Raw genomic sequence first — 17,209 nt, forward strand, 5'->3', positions numbered from 1 at the left:
AGGACCAGTAATGTTGTCAGCGTTAGAATTGCACCTACTATCCCCATTGCCATCCTCGATATTCCAGGGGTTACGATCACTTACGATTGAAGGCAGCTCAGCGGAAAACATTTGACCAATCACAGCCTAGCAAAGATTTCCTTTGAACGGCGCCTAACATCATATCAAAGCCACACGTACAGTCAACCACAGTGCACCGTTATACGGCTCTTTTGATGTACATCAAATGACTAAATTACCTGTTCTATTCTGTTGCTTTCAGTTTTACTATGAGGTAATCCAGAGGTGTAGAGATCGTAAAATCGAGGATGCCCCATTGCATGGTCATAAAAAAGGCTAAATTTGGTAAACAAAAATTCTGGCGTCAATTAGACCAGAAACATATATACATATATATATGTTTCTGATCAGACGAGGCCCTATATGTTTCAATTTACCTTTGGTAACCTGGGAGCTGATCCATTAATCTCGTTTCTCGTCGTACATGGGTGTCATAATTTTAAATATAATATAATAGCCTTTAAATATATATTTTTTTATTTTCATAAATTATTCTAATGTAAATATACGGATTGAACGTATTTTTCTAATTTTCATAGCGGCTATGAATAGCAGAAGCTATCTACATATCTTCCGAGGAGCGCTAACGATGAAAATTGGAAAAATACATTAAATCCCTATATGGATGCGGGGACATGCCTTACATATATTTCTTGTTTGTTTCCAAAAGCTCCCAATACAAAAAAAAAAAAAATACAAAAAAAAAAATAAAAAAACACCATAAAGACAAAACTTTAATGGTACATTAAGAAAAGGTGTATCCACACATAGATAGTACTACATGGTCAATTTAATGCACGATACATCATTTTATTAAACGAGCATAGTACTTTTAAATGCAAACAAAATACTTACGATATCTAAAACAATGTATGTAAACGAGCGACCTCATGTCGTCAACAGCAACAAAAAAAGGAGATTAGATTATTATTTTTTTTTTTTATCTCAACGATGAATAAAGAAGTCTGTGTGACCAAGGACGTATATGACGTCTCGCTTATAAATCCTTGGTGTGATAATCCCGCCAAGAATTCATTTAAAAATAAATCATTTAATAGCTTTTCCAGTTTTATCGAAGTTATTGACGTAGCGCTCGATATTGGTGACATGTTGCGTAACACAAAATGATGACGTTTTGACGCTGCTTTTCTGACGCGTTATTATAATGCATGTACCATTAATAAAAGAATAATATATTATTATAAATAATGGACATTAACAGGCTAGATTGTACATACAGGAGTGAATTTCCTCACGATTACGTGTTCACTGGTTTATTGAGGTTTACTGGAACTTACGGGGCCGCGATGATCGAGTGGTTAATTAAGTTGTACCGACACGCATAATATCACCCTTGATTTTTGAGATCTTGAATACTGTATCATAGACTTCTATTATCTTGTGTTACAAAGAAGAAAGTTATTGAAGTTTAATTGTTTTAGATAAAACATATTAAAAATTGGTCCATTGAAAATGTTCTCTATATTTCTCAAAGTTAGCCTAATAATTAGCAATTACCCTATAGGAACTACATTTCTTTTTACACTGAAAGAGAACAATCAATAATCAGAGATCGTTTGACATACGGTGTATGTAGTCATTTTTAATAAAGAGTAATGATTCAAATACAAAACAAACTGATTGCAGAATTTTTTTTCCAAATAATATTTTTATTTTAATCAACATCACATAAAAATAATTCATGTTTAATAAAAAAAATCCACATCTATAATCATTGCAGGTTGATAACATAATACACAGTCCTTAGTAACAAATGGAATTGATCTGAATAATTAATTCACTGATGAAAATTACATACTATGTGTTCTGATCTGACATTATGAACCTATCTAAATCTTACAGACTACAATTGAACACTTTGGTACTGTTGTTTTAGGTCATGATTTGTACAACATACAGTACCATGTACTATTTTGAACCCATTGTGTGCCCTTGTCTCTACAAATGTACAATATTTTGTACATGTACATTTCCATATAATTAATTAAAAAGATAATTGTATTATAAAGAAAATCTCCACAAATGTAAATAGCTTACAAATACCATATAGGATCAAATACATTAGTACATAAATTTTATTTTCAAATTAATCTGAGGAAATTATCAGAATAGACTTTGCCCAACAATGCTGACACAATTTAAATATTCTATGAAAAATATATTTTAATTTTCACATGAAATTCAAATTAACAAATATTACTATAGAAATTTTCATAAATATTTGCAAGCCTTGACAAAAAAAAATACAGGACTAAAACATTTAGTTCAATAATCTTTGGTAAAGGTTACCGGTAATATTAAATGTTGACAGAAAACTCAATGTATTTATGGTACCGTATTTGACCCTATAAGCGCCCAGAGCGTTTAAAATAGTGAAAAAATGAAAATGTGCTAATAAGACGAAATTATTGCAAATCTATACAGTTTTGTGTAGTGTTGGTGTTAATTTATGCCTGGGCAATTGAAATTGAGACCTCTAAAAAGGGGGAGGGGCGCTTACAGGGACAATGACATTTATTGAGTAAAATACGGTAATTGTCAATGTCTGTGAAATGTGATGGATTAAAGGCCCACTAACTTACCAAAACGGGTTTTAACTGTTAAATTTGGAATGTAAATCAATTTGATCAAAATAAATAAAATGTTAATTTTCATAATGTGGGTTGTCCTATTGTTTCCAGCCATCGTCCTACTGTAATTACTGAGCATTAGTTGATAATCATTGCACCAGACAGCAAAACTGACTCTTCACTGTTAACATGGTTTACACAGGAAATCTTTTGTCAACAATATATAATTTCTTGTTATTAATGTTTTTAAGAAACATTATTTTTTGTTTCGGAAAGGTAGTGGGCCTTTAATGTTTTCATAATCATACAATTTAGAGCATATTGTACTCAATAGTTTACAACAATGTGTTTCAAATGAATGATTATCAAATGGTAAATATTGTAACAAACTGTACAAAAATCTTCCTCCTGTCCAGCAGTGGCTTTGTATATGGTTAAATTACAATATAATGTCAACAAGGAGAAATACAACACACAAGAAACTCTCAAATAGTTTATGAATCTGCAAACTACGCAACTTTCAATGAACTGTCATATTTAAAAAAAATTTCTTAACCTGAATCTCATCTTATTTTGATAAGACATGAAAGCACGATAGAGTGAAATAATCCACTTGTGATGACCCCAAAAGTGTTACGCAACAGATTACTGATACAAAGTTTGCCGTAATTAAGCCCAGGTTGCTTAAAAAATTGTAACAACATGGAGAGATAATTACGGCAAATACGGTAAATGGAAACATTCAGTCATGTCTCAAAATAAGTTATATCTATATACATGTATAACTAGCCTTGATATGGGTAGAGATTCTAAAACAGCACCAGAAATAATTCATATATACCCCAGTGTATGTCGTACAGGTCAAATACAAACGACGAAACAACAAATTGGTTTGATTAGTTTAACATTCTATTAACAGCCGCCGGGGTCAATTAAAGATGATAGAGGCCTCTATTAGAATTATGTCTTTTTTCACACATTATAAAAACACTTTTAATTGGTATTTACTAAAGATTCATGTAACAGTTAAGTGTGTTGACATCCATTTATATGTAACGGTTTGACAGCTATGGTCGTAACATAAACCATGGTGTTACAAAAATAAGTTTTGAACCAACATCAAAGTGACCAAACAGTAAAGCATTTCACATTTCTTATAGGTAATATAAAAACATAGCACTTTTAAGTCATGCTTGGCCCAGACAAAAAGTATAGAAAGATCATAACATTTAAGGCAGGTTTTTTTCCGTTATGCAAAAAACACTGATCAGTATGTTTTCAGCATGTATAGTTCAGGTACAAATGTAAATATTTATCTATAAATATCAGAAAATATGTCATTTCAATTTTTAAAACTTCTGCTTGACAAAAATAGACAAAAAAATGTTATTGTACATAACAAGAAATCAGTTCGTTTGGTATTTCAGAGTTGATTACAAGTGTTAAAATATGATGAAAAGGTATACAATTTTTGTATCAAAGTTTATATCAAATAAAAGATGTAAAAAGCTACAGGAAGATATGTGACAAAGCTTTTCAGACAATGAAACAGTATAAATGCCACAACCATAGACATGCACCAAGTAAAACAGCTTATAACCATACAGTACATGTTCAGTACATGTAAACAAGAACCTATCTCATGTTTGGAGACAACATATTATCAAGCCTCAGAACCCCTCAATTTAAAAGATTTTCACACTTAAAGAAAAAAAAAACTTATTACCAACTTAAAAATATTTTCATGTAACTTGCTTGAATTTATATATCTATAGCAAAGATGATATTTCAATTACTATCCAAATGATCCCAGGAGTCTAATAAGTGTATGTTGATTTGTACAGTTCATATTCATGAGTTAACACATATTTATTTGTCATTGAAGTGTCTGGTAAGGTGATAATAGTATGATCTTCTCCGTTAAAGTAAAAGACAAACATAATGTAAATATTAAATAACACTAACATGTAATACACAGAGGTTTACATTATAAGGTCATTCTGATCACAATGTTTTCCAGGTATATCTAATCTGGAGTCCTATATTCTGCATTTGCCTATCAGCAGAGTTATCTGCCCTTATGGGTAGGTATTAATTGTAATGTCATGAGTTCGCGAGTGTATCGTCATTCTTTTCAGAAAAAAACGACACAAGTTTCTCTCACAAAATAATGAGGTCACAATATACATGTACCTTAATAATTCCCACAAGGGAGGTAACTCTAATGATATGCAAAGACAGAATATATGTTAGAGGATGTAGATACATCTACAGTATACAAAATAACATGATAAACCACATGAAATTCTGTCTTAAATAAGATGAACAATATCTCTAGACAACATTTTAACTTCATTATATATACACAACCATCAATTTCACAATAGTGAACAAAATTGGTTCCAAAACCTTTACATTCTGTATCTCAATTTTTATCAAGAGCAATTAGGATTTAGGAATGTTATAGCTTGTTTAAATGGAAAATGTATATTTTTTAATAGATCCAATAATTATTTTTTTGTACATGTATATACATAACTTGAAATTATTGTTCTTTTAATATATGGTCTCAATCTCTGATTTAGGGTATATCACTCATTGACAAGTGAAATTTGTGAAAGTAATACTTGTCCAAATTCCCTGAATAAAAAATGATATAATTCTTGGGGCCAATAAGTAGTACTTACAACTCCTGTTAATGTACATTGTACACTTCCAAGTATACATTTGACTCTGTGTACATTTTTTTCTGTATAAAAACAATAAATGCTGTCTGTTGATTTTAACATGTTGGATTTTCGTTAGCGACCTGCATCCTCGGAAGCTGTGAGAATACCACAGTGTCTCCGTTGATGGCACCATTACTGGTAGAAGACTCGGAAGTCCTCTCTGTCTCCGGTGGATCGGAAGGACTGGGAGGAGATTCCAAGTTATTGACCAGCATTGTCTGTGTCAGTCGCTGTTTCTTAAGTTGTCTCCTCCTGATTATGATTATGACCACCAGAGCAGCTATTGCTAGAACAAGTAAGGGAACCAGAACCCCCACGGCAACCTTAGCTGCACCATTCACTAAAATAAAGAAATATTTTGTTAATAAACATAGACTTTAAAGTGAATAGTTGGCAAAGAAAACCAGTCTAATTGCGTTAACTGGCCTTTCAAAAGTCCTTAAATATCAAAATGACAATCAAGTTCTGCTGACATTGCCCAGTTTTGACCATTGAAACTATGGAATAGCCTCATATCAATTTAGTTCAGTTCTAAAAATAAATTTGTTCAACTCCTTAGAAGCGAACTCGAGTGGCATGGAAATGCCAACATGGACATACAGCCAGTCGTGAGGACTTTTTAGGATTTCTATCATATATAAATGAATTTCTTCACATGCAGAGCAAGTTTGAAGGGAAATTTGATTTTTCTATTTCTATTTCATAAGAAATAATACTGGATATATCAACAACATTTTTAGCAACTTTGGCCTTCCTTTGCCCATCTGTTCACTTAATATTTTGGCTGAACCATAAACATTCGCCAAAGTCTTCTGCTAAACAGCAAATACTTCTCCCTCTGTCAGTAGAGGTAACCTCATCTTCTTGATAAATATAACTCAGTGGTAAAACACACTTACGTCTACCAAGACAATCATCTGACATCATAAGACACCTAAATTGGTAATGACGTCATAATGGCATATGACATTCCAAAAGTATTATTTGTACATGTTACTTACAACATTGATGATATGGCCACATATGACATGGCTGAACAAGTCAGTCATGTGATAAATATAGATTTTTTATACTATTATCATCAACAGGGCAGGAGAAAAATTATTATCCCCCTTGGGGGGTTTGTATTACGTTAATCAACTTACATGTTGTGCATCCATCCGTTATTAGGTCCACCGTCTCATCCATAAAGTCTACTTTTCCAATTTTTTCTGAGATGAAATCAAGCTACAACACCAAGAATATCAGTGTGATATGGCTGAGCCCTACATTCTGATTCAGCCAAATGTACTGCATGTGTACCAGTAATTTCCTGAGCCTAACTAGATTTGCCCTCTTCTACTTCTAGAATATAACTTCTAGACACTCAATTTGTAGCACTTGCTTCTTGTAGCTATTCCACCCATGACATAGAAGATCTTCTGAGAAGACTTCTCTTCTTAGAAGAAGGCAAATCAAGTTGAGATCGGGGCTCTGGCTCTGGGAATATGAAATATGTTTTTGTTTAAAGGCATTTGAAAATTACAGAATTATGACAGAATTTTCAACATATCATTTGTAATTTCCTTAGTCAAAACTTGATACCACCAGCAACTTTAAGATAATTTCATTGGCATTTATTTAGCTTATTTGAATAATCCATGTGTTTACATAAAAACACCTTAAGAGAGTACTAATTTTTGTATTTGAAATATGTAAGTTTGCATAAACTGCATTAAAAATATCCAGCAGCAATGACATGCTGTTTGTTAAGTTCCATTTAAAACCATGTCTATGTTCAGAAAATAATATCACTATATATATAGTCTGAGTTACTGAGGATGGTCTCTCTCTAATGTTCCAACTGGGACCCATAAACAAGTTGCCCAAAGGGCCTGTATCACTCAGCTATTAGGCCCCACCCTCCTGTCCCTCGGGGGTCATAGCCAAAATTTATATAAACTCTTATCAGCTTTCCCCAAGGATTTTTGTGGCCAGATTTGGGTACAACCCATGTAGACCTCTATGACAAGTAGCAATTTAAAGGAAACGTTGATGAACTGACAATGGACATGACATAAGCTCACCGGCACTTCGGACTAGGTGAGGTAAAAAGGATGAACAATGTTCCAACCTTTCAGAATTAGTATCTCACATATTACAATAACTGTCATATTGTACATGTACATACTAATAATTACACACAATTACATTGTAATGTACCATCTAGTGGCTGTCTATAGACAATAGACAATGTTTATTAAACCAATCAAGGTCCTGCACGGTGCATTTACATACAAAACATTTATGATTACATAAATTAGACATCATACAGGACAACTTTTAAAGTGAAATGCACTTATATGACTAGAGATTCATAACTAGATAACTATAAAGGTTATATAATAGTAGATATACAACAATATATGCTTACATTGACCCGATATTTTTTGGCGGCTGTGTATCCTTGTTGTACAGTTATAAATACTTCCTGGTCGAATCCAGATACCATTCTTCTGTCTACCTCTCGACTAAATGTCCCTTTCCAGTCCACAGATGGATTTTTGCACTAAAAGGAAATTAAACATCACACTATCAGTAGTGATAAAAAATAATTTTTGGATGTTGAATGGAAAAATAGGATTTGTAGTTTAATTTGGAATCAACAAAATACTGTTCAAATACAGCACATGTATTTTCATCCTGGATTTGAATTTTTCATTCATCACCCAGGACTTATTAAACAAACTCATATGACATACATGTTTTATCAAACAGACCATGACCAACACAAAAACAAATGGCAGTATGATAAGTACACCATATATGTTTGAGTCTAAATAAAAAATATATCCTGGTATAACTTATAGGGACCGCAGTGGCCGAGTGGTCACGATGTTCTGACAGATTACCACAAGCGAGGCCTCCACCACTGGGTTGCCAGGTATTGATCGATAGTAAGTGGTTTTTTCCAGGTACTCTGGATTTCCTCCTCCAACAAACCTGGAACATCCTTAAATGACACTGGCTTCACTTGGACATTAAACTAATAAAACCAAACCTAAACTGAGTGGTATGATAGAACTTTTGAATGAGTTGAACCCTCAGAAATTCATGCTCGTTTTAGTAATTCAAATCAATTTATGACTTCAATTTATCTATATCTTGATTTGAAGATAAAAATAGCTGTTTAATAATAAATACCTGGGGAAAAATGTATGTCTCAATGTATGATACAATGTATGAGAGTTTTAAAAGTCATACTCTTTTGTATAGACTACAGTAAAATAACTTACACTGATTGACAAGTCGAGGGTGACTGGGTCATCACACTGGTTTATGGTAACAGTGATATGAGAGAGGCAGATACCGTCAATTCTGTAGTAACAGTCGGCATGGAGATGATGGTATTTACAAATCTGCCCTGTAAAATTAGAAATAAATTGAAAGTGTGTTGATCAATACCTAAATAAAATACAGTGTTCATTGCCCCCCCCCCTGCCCCTGCATATATACATATTGTACCATCCCTTCAAAATTTTCCAAAAGCAAGTAATTTTAAAGGCCAAATTAGAGTTCCATATCAAGTTCACATGATAAACAGCACCCTCCCCCCCCCCCCCCTCCACCCTTTGGGAATGGTACCATGACTTTGAATTTGGAAAAAATAATGAAACATGTAATAAATTAATAATTATATAAACATAATAAATAGGATTATTAACATGTATTTCCAGTGTGCATATAGTTTATGCACTTTTTCTGGAGCAAATAATATTAAAAGCCTTAACCATCCAACATCATACGCAATTTTGGGATAATTCTCAGTAATCTTTAATGATGCTCCACCACTGACAAATGGTATTTTTCTCTCTAAAAACAGCAGCAAACAAATTATTTTTTTTCTTCAGTTACCAAAGTCACTTTCTTTACAACATTACCAAGTGATGGATGGATCATTAAAAAAAAGTTGAAAATTCTCAAAATACTCTGTCGGCGGTGGAGCATCTTTAAATTTTTAGAGAAATTTAAGGCTTTGATTGGGAGATATTAGCTGAAGCTTTCCATTGGGAATGGGATCAAATTTTGGCCTCAAATCTTGCTGAAAAATAATTAATTATATAAGTTTACAGTTATCATTTGCATCATAGTCATAATGATGAGCATTACATCACGTTGTAAATTTTAATTTCACATTTAATTAGCTAATACTCGACTCTTAGTACTTATCATACTATATGTAAGTTAAAAACATGTACATGTACCTTCACATAGCTCTACGAATATGAAAAGAATGGTGAGGACAATTGTCAGAAAATGTTCAGCCATGACTAGTACTGTATCTCTATCTGTTGTCTCTATCCCATGCTGAAAGAAACCTTTAGGTGCCACTGCAGCTACAAATAAAATGAAAGTACTGAACGAGGCGTAGCTCAGATTCTAGACAGGGTAATGATATATTGAAATATTAAAGATATATCATAAAAGAGGTAATAGTACATGTTCAGGTTATTTTCAATCAATATGGATTGAAATAACAGATTGAAAATTCTGTGCTTTCGCATAATGACTGTTGTTTATTATAGAATAATGTGGATCAAATATTTGCAAATTGGTTAAATCATGGATATGTTAAATCTTATAAAGTTGTTAAAAACAAATGCTCCAAAGATCTTGAAAATATTGTATGCGAAATAAATATGAACAATGAATAATGATATATAGAATAAAAATGATGCAAGACTAATATATATTCCTTTTGAAAGTTTGTGTTGGTTTTTACATGTTTTGAAATTTCAATCATGGTTTGAACTTTCTACCATCTGGGCAAAGTGTATGAAAGTGGTAGTTATGCTCCTGCTGAGCTAAGCATATACTGGCAGTAGAACGACTGGCTGACCCATTGTCAGTTTAATGTGACCAGGTGTGTTGGGATGCTTGGGTGTCTTCAGCGGCATGTTCCAGTGATATCATAATACATGTAGCACAATGAAAGGACAAGAGTTCCACTATACAAGAAGACCCAACAAATACAGCGCAGTCTGTGCATGCTACACACAACATACATTGGAGGCCGTCCATGCCATTTATGAACCCAACAATCAAATATTGCCAAATCCAGTGTCAATCTGTCAATGTTAACAACAGTGTAAGGTGAAGTTGAAATCAATATCCAATTTCCTCTCAAGGGATATTCCATTAAAACATTTAACCCAACTCAGGATATTATAAACATTAATACCCCTGATTTCAATTTCAGAAGTTAATACTGGATTGGAATATTACATTTTGTTGCAATGAAAGTACTAGTTAAAGGAATTGTGCAGTCAAAAATTATATTTCAGTTTATGCTGGAAATGGCTTTATTAGCACGTGTAGAAACCTCTCCGTGCCGCGCGCGACCGGAATAACCTGTAAACCGTCGATATCGAGGTCCAAACTTCTGACCGCCCGATTATGCATATGTTCTAGCTCTAAACCGTGTGACATCATAATAGTCCGTGGCTTATAGCTGTACTATAACTGATGTGCTATCACTTACATCGACGGTCACAGGAAAAGCCGATCAACGATTTCTTTATGATTACTTTTGAGTGAAGTTAATCATACAATAACTTTGGCTCGAATGTAAATAACTAAAAGAGTGAAATTCGATGTTTCAAATACTCTAATTTATGCTCTAATAACAGGTATCTTCATGTAATTATGAAAGAAAATCCACACAGAAATAAAAGTTTCGATTTTTTTTGTCGAGGAGTTCAGCAACGAATAAGCTTTAATTACATAATATTTTCCTGTAGTCTGTATCTTTGATACATTGTGAATTACAAAGTTTGTGACTGTAAAATGAAATTTTATGAAACAATTTCAGAAATCCTTTATTAAAGTATTGACGTACATACCAGAAACATATATACATATATGTATACGGTGTATATGTTTCTGTACATACACACCGATGATTGATCATTACCAACATTGTGTTGTGTGTTGCTAACCGAATAGATTGAGATACATTTATTACAATACCGTAAAACGTTTCAACATGTGGTAGAAAGAATTTATTTTTGATATTATAAAAGATCTAAATATTGAGATATTAGCAAAACAAACTATTTTTTCAGACTGTGCGGTCGCTTTCAATTTTTAATCGATATACGAGTAGATACCCCTATATAGATATATAATTAGCCATGTCTTTGGTTTGATGGTTATGTAATACCTGGGCCAGGATGTTGTTTATCTGTACCAAACGCCATTCATCGAACTCACCTGTAAGTACCTGGCCGCGGGCAATTTGCTATTCGGTGGACTATGTCGGGTATTTGCTATTGTCTTACTGTCAATCAGGTTAGGACATCCGTTAATTGGATTGTGACTTGAATTATGGAAATCCCGTACATCTATGCTCTAGGTTTTTTTATTGTCACCTCCATTTTTAAAATGAAGATGTAAAAGCAAATGGAAATAAAATATCCCTGATCATACATGTACCTAGGAATATATATTACATATATATATGTCGTACACAGGTAAAACAATAATGGAAGTTGACTTATTCAGAAACAAAAATGGTTCTAAGAACTATTTCAACTAAAGATTTAACCTTAAAAATTATTCCAGTCTAGTACTGTAATTACGGAATCGTGGAATATAGCAATCACCCGTAATTTCTAAGGTTTTAGGAAAAATTCTAAGCATGTATTTTCATAGCTGCAATATTGTAGCTCAAAAGACTTTTTGACAGAAAATGGTGTCGTCTTTAGAAAGGTATAGTAGGCCGGGTACGTATATTCGTTATAGTATTTTCACTGTTTCGAATCTACATGTATAGTCATACAAGAAGGGTTACAGCATTACCACACTAAATATACTTATATAAATATCACCAAGTATAATTTTGAAAAGGTACAACATTTCATATCTATTTATGATGCCTGTATACAAGTAATTTTATTTTTTCATTTGAACACTATGTGTGGTTACTTTTTGGATTATACGATAAATGTTCATATATCATACTATTAAATCTCGGTATGATATACAAAAGGATCGACAATAGATATACTATTTTAAGGATTTAGTATAATTTTGAAATTATGAATTTAAATCTACACTTATACTGTAATTTAGAAAACACATATCAGAAATATCATTGATGTATTTCTGCTTTTTAGTAAACGTTATGGATAAAGTTTCAAAGGCAACAATATAGATATACATATTATTTTCGGTATAAGTTCGGTATTGTCACTCCAATATCACATAACTAATAACCGTCCACATTTTACTTTTACTCAAAAACTGTGACGTATTTGCATCGTTATGGTAGAAATTTGAAATAAAAAACAATAATAAGTAATACGATAGTGTTACATTATACTGTTTTTTTATTACACAGAAATTTATATAATATGCTATCTAAATCTCAGTCCAGGCTGATTCGAACATCATTTTGATATCGCTATCAAATTGGACAGATTATCTAATCTAAAGTTAGATATTTGAATGTTTGAAATGGTGTAAATGGAATGTTTTGAAACTGAAAATATCTACATCAGTATCTCATTATCTCTGAACCGTAGTCGACACTACCCGTAAATCACGACCAAAACCAGCCGATAGCGCTAAAAGCTAGGCGATTCGTTGGGTGGGACTTAATTTTTCATTCATCCAAAGCAATATCCTGACGTATTATCAAAACAATATTTTGGCTGCACAAATCCTTTAAAATCTTAACGGAATATCCCTTTGTATAGAATATACAACATCTGCAAATAAACAAGATATTGTTAAAACAAGAAAAAATATATTTCACCTTACATAAAAAAATATTTTTTGTCTTACATAAAAAAAAACATTTTTCGTCCCACATAAAAACATATTTTTCACCATACATAAAAAATATTTCTTGTCTTACACAAACTGTTTTACTTGAGCACGTAAACGTTTTTACGTGCTCACGTAATAAGTTTTACGTGAGCACGTAAAAGAAAAAAATATTTTTCACCCTATATAAAATCTTTTTTTTTGGGGGGGGTCCTACATTAAAAAAAATATTTTTCGTGTCACTTCTGTGCCGCCGTACTTTTATGTTTATTTTTGAGAAATGTTTTGTTAATAATGTTGCTTCAGAATGAATCAAATTATACAGTGATGCTATCATTTCCAAATATTATTCGACATGAGGACTTCAAAAATTAATTAAAACGTTTACATGTCAGAAAATGGGCGATTTTCTGTCGGAAATACTCAAAATATTGCCGATTTTTTATAACTTAAACACAATATATGCGCAAATTACCTGAAATATCGTAAACAAACTAATCAATATTTGTATCGTGGCTCCATCAATATATTTGCTCTGTAAAACACTGTTATTGCTGCTTTGTCCGTGCCGATTCACCGTCCGTTCACCGCTTCTTTCACTTTCTATCGTTCCGAGTAATGTGTTTATTGTAGGATGTTAGTACATTATTTGCCGTTGAAAAATGCACGAAAATGATCTGATCAACTGTAAATGAAACATATTAAAGGATTATTGAAGTTTTGACAGCAAGTTTTTAACAAAATTATCAACACTCACGGCTGTAAACTCGCCAGCCATTCCAGGACCAACACGGCGTCAGGTAATGGCGATAGTACGGGACCTCGCCGTTTTTCATGTACGTCAGATTTTCGTTCGGTCAAATTGAATAAAAAATCGTCAAAATCATTGTCAGATTATATCCTTTTAGGCCTGTGATATTTAAATATCATGACATCGTACTTATAATTACAAATATATACCGCTATATCAACAGCAGAAGCCATGATGGCGTCCCCGGTAACATGAGTGAAGCAGTGAACACATGTGTGATTTAACACTCTGCATTGGAGTGCGTCGGCAGAGTTTGTAACAGTTGTCTCCCTTTGTACGGACTGTTCTTGTTGACATGTTCGTTAGTTTGGGGAATTCTAGTTCATTTTTATAAAATATTAGTGGATAGGCCTACCAATATTCGATTAAATACACGTAATTGAAAAGGCATTTATTGTCAGTTGAATTATTTTTACTTACAAACAAGTTTATATGCAATTACTGTTAGATTCGCGGTTTGCAAGTTAGTCTGCCGTAGGTTAGTAAGGCTAACAGATCTAGATGCAGCGCACTCACTAGTATAAGTACCGATATTGAGACACACTTTCGGTGAGAATAACTAATAACTAATTGTAACATTGAAAATAAGTCTAAAGTAATTAATTGGGAAATTATAATGTGACTGAAAAATGTAATAAACGGAGAACCTCTGACTGCTGTATAATACACAACGTACGTTGCAATACACAGTGTAAAGTTATCTCCCGTAGTTCCGGAAACTGTCGATAGGATTACCAAGGTATAGTGTTCCGGTGATAATTGAAAACCAGAGTGATTACATGATGGCAGGCTGCGCCTCCATAAAAATGGTAGGGCTCATGCATGTATTTTAGCTTTTTTAGTATACATATATAGGCAGAAAGGATTTATAAATTATACATGTACAGTTTACATCTTTGGTACATGTATTTATATGATATACAGATGTAGTGAGTCATCGACTTTTATTACCGGCATGCTAAATACCTTAAAACATTTGTAAATACAATAAGAATAATTTAAGCATGTTGATAGGATAAGATAAAATAATATAAGTTTATTTATGAATCAAGACTTGTGTGTACAAGTCCTCTATACCAGATCTAGACTCAGTTGTACAAATTCATGACATATGGGATAGACACATTTCATGTTACATATAAATTATCGATAAATCATATTATACTATATTTACAATATTACACTCTCAATAAAAATACATTTTAAAATTGTGTAATTCAAAACTTGCAAAAATTACAGTTTAGGCCTAATACTCTTTTGAAATCCTGTTTCAATATAATGGATTTCTTGATGATGAATCATCCAAATCGGCAATTCAGCATCCTGGTTTTTTTTTAAGCTTACATCCATTTACACTGGCATGGTCAGCGTTCGAAATAAACACCTGTCCGTCTGCCCGTGAAAATGACCAGCAACTTTAATTTATAGCAGGGCAGACAGTTTTTTGCCATGTAACTGGTCCTTTCACTGGCAACTTTCTGGTCCATATAGATTACTAAAGATATACAAAACAAAACTAGCTCTAGCATTTTAGAAAGATTGAAAATCAAACTTCTACAGAAATTTTTTTCGTAATTATTAACATTCTGATTTTCAGTCAACTTTGTTCAGAGCGCACAATACTAAAACAAATATGTGGATATTTTTGTTAGTAAAACTATTACTTTACTAGTATATAAACTAACGTTACAAGGATAAATTGTAACTTTGTAAGGACCATTAACTTTCAGTCACGACCAGTAACTCTTAGTGGAAAAAATACTTATGGGGAAACACTGATTTACACACAGGCGTTTGCTTCTGGTTTGAAAAAATAAATACATGTACAATAGCCTACTTCTACTAGGATGGGGTGATAGGCTATTATATGTTTTCCCGAAATAGAAGCAGATAGTATATAGGGGTATTTTTTATATATGTATACTAATATATTATTGACAGAACGTCAAACTCCTGTGATCCGTGTTGGACAGGTTGGGGACACCCCCGTATATGCAGGATAGTCCTGCATTTGAGTAATAGTCCTGTATTTGAGGGATAATTTTGTTACGCAAATGCAGGATTCTGTGAAATGAAAAGTGATAAAGTTGTTTTAAACATTGTCATCAAAAAAGGGCATCATACTTTTTATATGGCATTATCACTAATACAACTTTCCACATTATTACTCAAATGAAAACAAATTTCATTATCTAAATGTTTGTAGAAGTCACAGACAAAATCACCTCTATTGCTTACTATGGGGCTAAAAATAGAACACAGGTAAAAGTCATTCAACCATGACATTGGCACTAAATTTTCCTGATGGCTATACACTGTTGTTTATGGAGAGCACCTAAACTGTCAATTTATTACAAAGTGAGATAATAGAATTCAATAGTTCATACACAAAAACATTAAGTCTTCAATTAGTTATATGGCTATCTGAAAACTATGACGCCCTTTTTTGTTATAAATTTTTAAAACATTTTTATCCATTTGCATTTCACAGAATCCTGCATTTGAGTAACAAAATTATCCCTCAAATACAGGACTATTACTCAAATGCAGGACTATCCTGCATATGCAGGAGTGTCCCCAACCTGTTGGAAGCATTACGAACTCTGTAATCTATCGAAACAAAAACACGTTCACAAGCATTCAGTTAAGTTAAGTCAAATGCAGTTTAAAGACGTTCCTCTGTCGAATTTCTGAAATTAAAAGCCATTGATTAGCATTCAATACCAACCTGCATCATCTCAAAATATCTCCTCAAAATCAAAATAACAACAAAATGTAACCGGAAACAACACGTTAGTACCTAATAGTAAAAGCCAATTTCTGTTGGTAAATCCGGATTTTGTATTGCGTACGTAGGAATCGTAGGTAATATAAGCTATTTTGAAATCTGTCACTCTCGATTTTAATATTATCTTCTTTTTTTTTGCGTTTGTATATGATTAATCAATATTAAATTAACATATGAATATACGTTGTATTAAAAGTTAGAAGGTGGACATAACGGGATTGTCCTAAAATATTTTCGTTTACTGTACTTCATATTATTATCTTTTTTTCCCCTCCAAATTTGAAGATAACATAAAGAATGACATTTAACATGAAAACAATAAACAAAACAGCAAACAGATATTTCCAAACATGTACAAGTTCTGGTCTTATACAAGTAATTAGTAGTAAATGCTAAATGCTAATTTTTAGATATCCAACTG

At 32.6% G+C, this 17,209-nt stretch overlaps 1 protein-coding gene across 3 annotated transcripts; it reads right to left on the reverse strand.

Moving 5' to 3' along the window:
- Window positions 1-1,709: 1,709 nt before the first annotated feature.
- LOC138307413 (uncharacterized) lies at window positions 1,710-16,806 on the reverse strand. Of its 3 annotated transcripts, XM_069248155.1 has the most exons (7): window positions 16,729-16,795; window positions 13,665-13,874; window positions 9,625-9,756; window positions 8,656-8,783; window positions 7,794-7,928; window positions 6,526-6,607; window positions 1,710-5,720 (listed from the first exon to the last, which is right to left on the reverse strand). In XM_069248155.1, the coding sequence occupies exons 3-7, from the start codon at window positions 9,686-9,688 to the stop codon at window positions 5,434-5,436; spliced, it is 696 nt and encodes a 231-aa protein (XP_069104256.1). In that variant the 5' UTR covers window positions 9,689-9,756; window positions 13,665-13,874; window positions 16,729-16,795; the 3' UTR covers window positions 1,710-5,433. The 3 variants fall into 3 exon arrangements, with proteins under 3 accessions (XP_069104256.1, XP_069104254.1, XP_069104255.1); XM_069248153.1 differs by lacking the exon at window positions 13,665-13,874 and having other exon boundaries at window positions 16,729-16,806; XM_069248154.1 differs by lacking the exon at window positions 16,729-16,795 and having other exon boundaries at window positions 13,665-14,855.
- Between the last annotated feature and the right edge of the window lie 403 nt (window positions 16,807-17,209).

This window comes from Argopecten irradians, chromosome 14, assembly GCF_041381155.1.
Source record: "Argopecten irradians isolate NY chromosome 14, Ai_NY, whole genome shotgun sequence".
NCBI lineage: Eukaryota > Metazoa > Mollusca > Bivalvia > Pectinida > Pectinidae > Argopecten > Argopecten irradians.